Source organism: Callospermophilus lateralis, chromosome 1 (genome assembly GCF_048772815.1).
Source record: "Callospermophilus lateralis isolate mCalLat2 chromosome 1, mCalLat2.hap1, whole genome shotgun sequence".
Classification (NCBI taxonomy): Eukaryota; Metazoa; Chordata; class Mammalia; order Rodentia; family Sciuridae; genus Callospermophilus; species Callospermophilus lateralis.
Window position 1 is genome coordinate 216,119,986 of NC_135305.1, and position 9,919 is coordinate 216,129,904.

Here is a 9,919-nt window from a genome sequence, read left to right on the forward strand (position 1 = left end):
ACGCACCGGCCGGTTCTCACGGGTGGGGGCTGGGAGGGGCAGGGCGAGAAGTGTGGGGGGGCGGACAAAGGGGCTCTTCGCGCCGCCCCTGTCGGCCCCCGCGCTAGCCCGGGCTGGCAGGCCACATCTGGAATTCATTGCAGTCGCCGCCGGAAAGGGGAGGAGAAGAAGGCGGGGCAAGAGGGGGGGGCCGAGGCGGCGGCTCTCCCCGCCCCCCTCTGCCCCTGGTCCCCAGCCGCTGGACGCAGCTGAGCCCTGTAAGCAGCCCCAACCCCAGCCACGGCCGCCCTGGGGACGCAGACGCCAAGGCCCCTCGGGTCAGGGCAGGGACCCGGGCCGGCTTGACCAGGTGAGCGCTCACGGCTAGAAAGAGACAGAAAGGGCAGGCCCCTGTCCCCTGAGGTCGCGGGATCAGAGGTGGGGGGCCCAGCCAGGGGTCCGAGGCGCACTAAGGCACGCACGCGCCGCCCGTGTTTCTGCTGCACGGAGGGGATGGTCACCGTGCACCCTCTCCACGATTCCAGGCGATCCCCACTGACGCGGCTGCGAACCCCCAGACTTCTCTCCCCGCCTTTCCCGGGGCAGGAAGTTGGCGCCGAAACAGAAGGCGGAATCCTAGCGCTTTCGACTGGGGACTTTGGGAGGCTGGACAGTGTTCCAGGGATCAGGGTTAGGGGGAGTGCACATGGTGGGGGGCACAGCACCCATCCTGGCTGTCTCGAACTGAGTCAGGGCTAAAGGTGTTGTGGGTGCAAAGCCTCCAAGTTAGGGGGCGGGGCCCCACCGGAGGACAGATGCCCACCGCCTGGGCATCTAGTTTCCTGCCTCGGTTTCCCTGAGTTGTTCCTTTTCTCCTAGCCCCCCGCGGGGGCGTGGCTTCGTTCTGGAAGGAAAGGAAGAGTGACTGCGTGGCTGAGGCACCTCCTCTTTCCCCTCTAGCCAAGTGATGAGGCGTAGATGGAGGCACGCGTGGCGTGGACTCCGCGGAGTCCCGGGCTCTGCAGAGCGTTGGAATCTCGCCCCCTTCTCAGGCACGGGTTGACTCACCGGGGATTTCCACCCCCTCCCCCGTCTCTGCCCTTGTCAGACACTCCAGGCGCCACTCAGAGAGCCCACGGTCCCCCGCGTGTCGCGACGCGGGAGCGGCACTGGTGCATCTCCTGCAGCTGGGATCTCCCTGCTCCCCCGACCTCCGGGAACTTCGAGGCGAGGTCACTGGTGAAATCACCCACCCGCTCTGGGAGGTGTGAGGGTACCCCGCGTGGGGCGGTCTCGGGAGGGAGAAGGCGCCGCCCCAGCGCGAGCGAGTGGATACCGCACATTCCTCGGCCAGATAAGGAGGCCGAGAGTGCGGCACGGGGCGGGGGCGGGTCCTGCTACGGTCTCCACGGAGACGCGCTGCGCGTTGTGTTGGGAGGGCTGCTAGGGGACCTAGGCATCTCCAGCTCCCTTTGTTTTTTGGTCTGGGAGGCGCTTAGGAGCTGTGGTCCACCCTCAGAAGCCCCTTGGTTGCTAGGTTGGTTCGTTCATTCATTCATTTGGCCACTCCGCTGGTTTTCTGAGTGCTTGATTTGTGCCAGACATCATTGGAAGGACTGAGAATGAAGTTGGTCCTTAGTTTCCAGCAACTCACGTGGCACTCTAGAAGCCAGACAAAAACCCAGATAATTTCTGATAGCGGCAAGTGCTGTGATAGACAGGGATTGTGGAAGGCTGCTGCTGTAGACTGGTGGTCTGGGGAGGCCCCAGTGAGAGAGTGACCTTTACATAGAAACCTGAAAGAGGAGGAGGCAGTCATTCAAAGATTTGAGGGGAGGATGTCTGCCCGAAAGAACAGCAGCAAAAACTTTGAGGTAGAGATGGCTCATAGGAAGCCAGTATGGTCACAGTGGAGTGTCTCTGGGGGAGAATGGGAGGAGGCTGGGTGGGCAGGAGCCATAGGGAGCCATGGGAGAATGTAGAGCTGAGGGGCGGCCTGAAGTTATAAATTAAAAAGCTCCCCCTGGCTGCTTGGAAGAGAATAGCAGTGTAGGGGGGCCTGACATCCAGAAGAAGCCAAGCAAAAGAGATAAAGCTGCTCTTGGCAAGGGGCATGGGATCTCTGGGGACCAGCAGGAATTATGACCACAGGGTCCACCTCTCTGGAACTGTGAGGGATGGAGGGGAGAGAGCCTGGAAGCCACTGAGCCTTCCTCCTACCTTCCCCTTTCCTAATCTCCAGCCAAACAGTTGTGTCTGGGTCTATCTCTTTTCCCTTCCCTCCCAACCCTGTCACTTGTCCCTCTTGTTCCATTTCAGGCCTGAACATTGCATCTCCCCGGAGGCCTCTTCCTGAGTCTCCGAGGGGGAGTCAGGACTGCCCTGGTGAAGGTTAACAGGAGACCGGCTCTAGGCCTTGGAGTCCGGTACAGGGAGAAGCAGGGAAGGCCAGCAGGAACAATGAATCTAGAATACAGCATGGTCCTCAGTTTACCTCTGACCAGAAGAGCTGCCCTCTCTGAGGATGCCTTGAGCTTCCTGGGGCTGCAGAAAGTGAGAGTGCAGCGCCCACAGTCTTCCTCTCTAGAGAAGAAGACAGACTTTCTGATCAGTCCCTGGGGCATGTGGGCTGAACACGTTTCTTATTTCTCCAGGAAATGGCAGTAAATCTTTCTCCTCCACACTGGAGAGGGGTGGGTGGTGGCCCCTATGCAGGCTGCGAAGCGGGCGGCAGCAGGGGGAAAAACCCTGGGCTTCTTGCCCATCATTGAGTGTGCGTCCCAGGCTTTCCAGGGGACCTTGATTCTAAATTATGAACCCCAGGAGGGACCCAACAGGCCAGGGCAGCCTGGGGGGCGTCTGATGGGGTGACCCAGCGGTCAGGCCACGGTTCAAAGTAATCCTCAGGGACAGCTACACAGCTTTAAGACTGTCCTCTGAAAGAGCTGATCTCCACTTGCTTGTGAACGCAGATAGTAGGATTAACCGGAGAGCGCCCCCAACCGGGCCAATCAGAGGCCGAAGATGGAAATTTCAGGCCAATAGGCAAATCGCTCAGTGCCCTGGGATTGAAAATGAGCCAATCAGTGCACGGGATATTTCTGGCTGGACGGCCCGTCGGGTGAGGCCGCTGCCCAGGCCAAGCCAGCCTGGGAGCTGCTGCTGCGGGCAGAGGGCATCAGGGCGCCCGGGGCCCTGTCCGGCAGGGGAACAAGGGGCCTCTGTGTGGCGATCTGGGCGGGGCTGCTGTCCCCGAGGACACGCACAAGCTCTTCTCTGTTCCCAAACTAGGACGGTTGCCCCTCCGCTGGGGGGGGGGGGGGGAAGCAGCTGCCTTTGTAGGGCCCAAGGCCAGGACGCCCCTCCCAGGGGGCATCCTGGAAGTGAGATGACTGGGCGACCCCGGAAGCCCCCTATCACTCCTAGGCTCACCAAGAACCGGCCTAACCAGCCTTTTCTGGAACCGTGCTTCTGGCTTACACGTGGCCCTTGGCAGGAGTGTTTCCATGGACTGGGGAGGGTTCTTAGCTCTTCTCCCCCTCACTTAGCCAAGGGTTGGCGCTTCCTCCCGCTTCGTGAGAGGCAGACACTGGCCAGGCTCCTTTGAGACCCTCCTACCCCACCCCAGAGCTGGCCACGGTGTGTGCCTCTCATCCTCCCTTTCTAACAAGCCTCTTCCCGCCCCTTCCCCCATGGCTCAGTTTTCCTTGAAAGGGGGGGTGGGTGACTCAGGCTTTCATGGAAACAAATGCCTTCCCTGCGGGGCTGCACGCCCCCTCACCACTCACATGACTTAGCACAGCTGCCCCATCTTCCCAGCCAAGACCTCCCAGACTGGTCTCTGGTGACCCTCCATTTCAGCTCCCCCCACCCAGACTTTCCCACACCGGATGTGACTAGGACTCCACCCTATTTGTTCTAGGGGCCTTACACATCTGGATTTTATCCTGGCCAGGGAGGGGGGCTGCCAGCGCCCTACCCAACCCCCTGGGACCCTCTGTCCCAGGGCAAAGCTAGATGGTGCTGATGAGAACAGGCTGTTGGGAACCTCTTGGTTGATTTAGTCAGCATCCTCTTCCAGAAGATTGGGTGGAGTGTACCCAGCCCAGAGTCCTTTGTGTGTGCCAGGAAGAGGGACGCTAAGAACATTAGCTAATACTTGTTGAGTGCTTACTATGTGCTAAGTGAGTTGTGTGCTTTCTTAAAAAAAAAAAAAAAAACAGGGTCTCACCATGTTATTCAAGCTAGGACCACAGATAGGTGTCACCACACCAAGCTTCATAATCCTTTATTTTATTTATTTACTTTTTGGTGATGCTAGTGATTGAGCCCAAGGCCTTACACATGCTCAGTAAGCACTCTACCGCCAAGCCACCCCTCCATGCAATCTTTAAAAGAATTTTCCTAACATCCCTCGGAAGGGGGTTTTCTTCTACCCAGTGCATAGATGAGAAAATTGAGGCTAAGAGGCTGAGTGACTTGCCTGGCATGTCAGAGTTGGAGTGAGAACAAACTCACTCTGCATTGTCCCCAGGATCTGTGTCCTTAAGATAGTGTGACCTCTGGGCTGCTTGAACCTCAGGGCCGCCCTGGTGTCTCCCAAGTCCTTATTTCAGGAGCACCCATGGCTTCGAGGCTTAGACTCAGCCTGAAATCAGGGCAGTGGGTGGTAATAAGCAAGGGATGGAACTATCAGTGGCATGAATCTCACTGACCCAGGTCAGCAGGCGGCATGAAGCCAGAGGCTTGCTCTCTGTTTAAGTGGACAAAGTTTCTAAAAGCCCAGGGTGTTCACTTCATGGCATTTGGGGACTCTTGTCTGTTCCTGTGAAGGAGGATGCCTCTGCAGGGTGACGGAGGCTGTGGGGCCACCCTCTCTGGCCCTGCCACTTGCCAGCTTGGAGACTTTGGGAAAGTGAATCAGCCCCACTGGGTGTCCTGTCTGAAAAGTGGAGATGATGATATTCCGACTTCCTTTGTCTACTCAGTGAGGACCGTCCAGGGTCAGAGCCAGGCATCAGCCACGGCACTGACCTGTTGTCTGTGTGTCTTTCTGTCTCTCTTCTCTGCAGTTGTGACAGACCCATGGCCCCGGCGAGTCACTGAGCCCCACCATGGGCGGCTTATACTCAGAGTACCTCAATTCCAGCAAGGTCCGGGAACACTACAATTACACCAAGGAGACGTTGGACACACAGGAGACGCTCTCCCGCCAGGTGGCCTCGGCCTTTATCATCATCCTGTGCTGCGCCATCGTGGTGGAGAATCTGCTGGTGCTCATTGCGGTGGCCCGGAACAGCAAGTTCCACTCCGCCATGTACCTATTCCTGGGCAACTTGGCCGCCTCAGATCTCCTGGCAGGGGTGGCCTTCGTGGCCAACACCTTGCTCTCGGGCCCTGTCACGCTGGGGCTGACCCCTGTGCAGTGGTTTGCCCGGGAGGGCTCAGCCTTTATCACGCTGTCAGCCTCCGTCTTCAGCCTCCTGGCCATCGCCATTGAGCGGCACGTGGCCATTGCCAAAGTCAAGCTCTACGGCAGTGACAAGAGCTGCCGCATGCTGCTGCTCATCGGGGCCTCATGGCTCATCTCGCTGGTTCTCGGGGGCCTGCCCATCCTGGGCTGGAACTGCCTGGGCCACCTGGAGGCCTGCTCCACTGTCCTGCCGCTCTACGCCAAGCAGTACGTGCTGTGTGTGGTGACCATCTTTTCCGTCATCTTGTCGGCCATCGTTGCCCTCTACGTCCGCATCTACTGCGTGGTCCGCTCGAGCCACGCAGATGTGGCAGGCCCCCAGACGCTGGCCCTGCTCAAGACGGTCACCATCGTGTTGGGCGTCTTCATCGTGTGCTGGCTGCCAGCCTTCAGCATCCTCCTCCTGGACTACGCCTGTCCCGTCCGCTCCTGCCCCATCCTCTACAAGGCCCATTACTTCTTCGCCTTCGCCACCCTCAACTCACTGCTCAACCCAGTCATCTACACGTGGCGCAGCCGGGACCTGAGGAGGGAGGTGCTGCGGCCCCTGCAGTGCTGGCGGCCAGCGGCAGGGGTGGCGGGAAGGCGGGATGGGACCCCGGGCCATCGCCTCCTGCCCCTTCGCAGCTCCAGCTCTCTGGAGAGGGGCACGCACATGCCCACATCACCCACGTTTCTAGAGGGCAACACAGTGGTCTGAAGGGAAGGTGGACCAACAACCAGGCCTCTGAGGGCCGCAGAGAGGTGCTGGGTGACCTCGGACAGAGACAGGGGGCTGCCCAGCAAGGCTCATCCCAATCCCAAAGATCTGGGAGATATTGAGAGTTCACAGCTGGGGTGGCCAGTGGGGACACTGACTGATCAGTAGTGCTTCAGTGGGATGCTGGAGGCCAGTACAGTTACCATGGGGACCTTAAAAGGACCAGGGTGACAGCAGGAGGGAGCTCAGAGCAGGAGCAGCTTACCATCCAGTACAAAGGATTCAACATTTTCCTTTCCGACCCCCCAACCTGCACCCAGCTCTTGTCTCTGAATTTATCTCTCTTGCCACCTTTTCCTGACAACCTCAGGCCCTTCTTTGGAACCACTGTCTCCAGTTGGTTGGAAATCTCAGCCCCAACCCTCCCAGCCCCAAATCCACAGCTTCCCCAAATTTCATCAGCTGCCACTTTGACTCCGTCTTCTCTTTCCTTTCACATGCCCAGAAAGGAAACCACGGGGTTAGAGATGGGGCGGGGAGGGGGCCGAGCCCCATTCCTCACTCTCAGACCTCATTGGCCAATTGCACTATTTGGGGCACAGAAGAATCACTGAGGGCTGGAAAAACCGGTTTGGGGGACTGAGAAGGGCTCTGGGCCTCCCTGTGGGACAGGGTAGAACTTGAGAAAATTCTGGGGGAGATGTTTGCCCATTTCCCCCACTCCTATCCCCAAAACCACTCACCCAAGCTCTTCCCACCTTCACAAGTCCTCCCCAGCCCAGGGCCCAGGGCCCCAAAGGCAGGGCAGCCTTGAGCCCGCTGTGCCTCCTTGCAAGATGTCTTGAATGGAGCATGGGGGTGGGGTGGCCAAGGCCATTTCCTGGGGACATTCTCCCCCCACCTGCCCCAGAAGGACTTTGCTAATTCCTGTGGATAGATGGAAGAGCTGTTGCGGTACGAACTATATTTATGTGTGTCTGTGTGCAAGTGTGTGGTGTCTGTGACCTCATCCCTGCCCTGTTTCCCCCAGAATGGATGCTGTTCTCTCTTAATGTTCATGTCCATGTTGAAACTGCCAAAGAGGGTTCTGGTCCTGCCCAGAACCTCTTTGGAATTGCTGGCTTCTCTCTCTACAGGAGGAAAACCTCAAATTAATGTCTTTGTGAATGCAAAGGCTGGGGGAGGGGGGCTTTGGGAGGCAAGGAGCCAATTGGGGGCTTGTCTCCCTTTATATAGCTCCCCAGATGCCCCCCCACGCCAGACACCCAGATCTGGGCCAATAAACGGTTCAATTTTTCTTTCTGGTGCTGTTGTGTCTTTGGTGACCATTCCCTCATTAGCGCCCCTTGGCTGGGCCAGTTGAGTCAGGGAAGGGCGGCTGCCCGTCCTTTCCCAACCTTCCCTTTTCTTTCTTACTGCCCACCCCAACCCTGACAAGCTGTGAGAGCAGTGGCTTCTGGGAAAACACTGTCCTGCCACTCCCAGTGATTCATGAAGGCTGGGGCCTCCTTGCTTTTTTCCTAAGAGACAGCCTGGCTGGTGATGGGGGCCCCTCCTCCATCCCAAGTACGTTTGCTTTCCTGTGAGGGAGGTGTCAAGATCTTAAGGACATGTGGATTCAGAGAGGTTAAGCAAACTGAGGGTCACACAGCACTCATCAGGGAATTCCTGGCTGGATTGGAACCAAGCAGGCTGATTCTGGCTTCAACACTGGGCTGGAGAAAGGCACTGAAACCTGCTTTTTGATATGGAAGGGGAGGCTACAAGCCTTTCCCAGGACCAGAAGAAACCCAAAGGGTCTTGCACCTGTGGGGGTTGAGAGGCCGCTAACTGGGCTCTTCTCCATTGTCTGGAGGCAGGGAGCCCAGCAGCCCTTTTGAAGACAGGTCTAGAGTTTTGATGGGGGATTCCAGGCCCCCAAGCTAGAGCCTCACCCAGTGATACCAGCTGTCCAGGACAGCAGACAGAAGCAACCCCCATAGGAATTCCCCTCTTTATTTAGAAACCTGAACCCTAGCTGGGACTCAGGGTAGGAGGTGGTGGGGTTGCAGAAGTGCCAGAAGCCAGCCCAGAGTCAATGAGTTTTCTCCAAATATCTATGCTTCCTCCAGCTCCTCCTTTAGTCCTGGGTCAAATGCCACCTCCTCAGAGAGTCCTTCTCCCCACATCTCATTCCCTCTTTAGCCCCTTATCTGCTTACCACCTGGCAGTAAATTATATCAATTATGTGTCTGTCCCATTAAAATGTGAGCACCTTAAAGACAGGACTGTGTTATTCACCAGTGTGTCTCTAGCATCTTAAATAGTACTTAGGGGACTGGGGTATAGCTCAGCGGTAGAGCATTTGCTTAGCATGCATGAAGCCCTCGGTTTGATTCCTAGCACCACAAAATACAAAACAAAACAAAAAAAAGTACTTGGCATGTTCTGACTCTAAGACCTTTGTACGTCCCATCCTCTCTGCCTGGAGTATGTGCTTTTTTTTTTCCCCTTTTCTTTTTTAGTTGTAGATGGACACAATACCTTAATTTTATTTATTTGTTTTTATGTGGTGAGGAGGATCAAACCCAGTGCCTCACATATGCCAGGCGAGCACTCTGCCACTGAGCCACAACCCCAGCAAGCCTCATTAGTGTTTGTAGGATGAGTGGAGGCTAGGGTAGGCTAGCCCAGTGGCAGAGAGCTTGCTTAGCTTATGGGGAGCTAGATTCAATCCTCAACATTGAAAAAACAAAACAAAATTATTAGCTATGAAGAAAAGAAAATAAAGTGTCACTTTTGGGGTACAGGGTTTTTTTTGGTACTGGGGATCAAATCCAGGGGTGTTCTATCTCTGAGCTACATTCCAACCCTTTCTATTTTATCTTGAGTCAGGGTCTCACTAAATTGCCCAGGCTGGCCTTGAACTTGTGACCCACCTGCCTCAGCCTCTAGAGTCACTGGGATTACAGGTGTGTACCATCTTGCCTGGCCACAGGTGATATTTTAGATGGCAAGCCCAGAGTCATACCCCACATTGGTTGGATAGCCCTTTGGAGATAAGGCTAATCATAATAGGAAAACCGTCAGTGCTAGGAGGTGATGGAGTACTTGACATCTGCAAACTCATGAAATCCTCAAAATAGCCCTTTGGAGTAGTATTAGTGCTGGCTCTTAGATAGGTAAAGAAACTGAGGCACAGAGAGGTCAAAGTGAGGAGTGAAGTGAGACCTTTCCACTGGGATCACATCTCAATATTCTAGTCTGAAGATCTGATTTACTGATAGCTCCCAAACTTTGGAGCCTAGAATGAAACGGACCAAGTTGCAGGATGATTTCTATTTTCTTTTTTGCTAGGGAGGCTGGTAGCTATCAGGGAACATTAGAATCTCCTGAAAGAACTTGCTAAAATGCAGATCCTCAGGCTCTACAGGCAGAAATTTAGATCTAATAGGTCTTACCTGATGCCAGGAATGTGCATTTTTCACCAAGCAACCCTCATAATTGAAAAATGTCTGGTCAGGAAAAAAAAAAAGGTTTTGATTATTATTGTCATTATTGCAACTCATCTTAGACTGGAGCTTGTAGCTCTGTGGTAGAGCACTTGTCTAGCATGCATAAGGCCCTGAGTTCCAACCACAGCACTATGAGGGGAACAAAAGTGATTCATAAACCATACTCTGAGAAACATTCTAGACCCCATAATCCAGAACATGAACATAATCCACATCCATGGGTACATTTTTTCTGTTGTTGGTACTGGATTGCTTTGCCACTGAGCTACATCC

The 9,919-nt window shown here is 55.5% G+C and overlaps 1 protein-coding gene across 1 annotated transcript; it reads left to right on the forward strand.

Annotated features, from left to right (window-relative positions):
- Positions 1 to 237: 237 nt before the first annotated feature.
- Positions 238 to 7,449, forward strand: S1pr2 (sphingosine-1-phosphate receptor 2). Its single transcript, XM_076871438.2, has 2 exons — positions 238 to 349; positions 5,052 to 7,449. Exon 2 carries the CDS (start codon positions 5,094 to 5,096, stop codon positions 6,150 to 6,152), a length of 1,059 nt encoding a protein of 352 aa, XP_076727553.1. The 5' UTR covers positions 238 to 349; positions 5,052 to 5,093; the 3' UTR covers positions 6,153 to 7,449.
- Positions 7,450 to 9,919: the final 2,470 nt, after the last annotated feature.

Coding starts and splice junctions, on each gene's coding strand:
- S1pr2 (XM_076871438.2), top strand. CDS start 5,094: ATGGGCGGCTTATACTCAGAGTACCTCAATTCCAGCAAGGTCCGGGAA.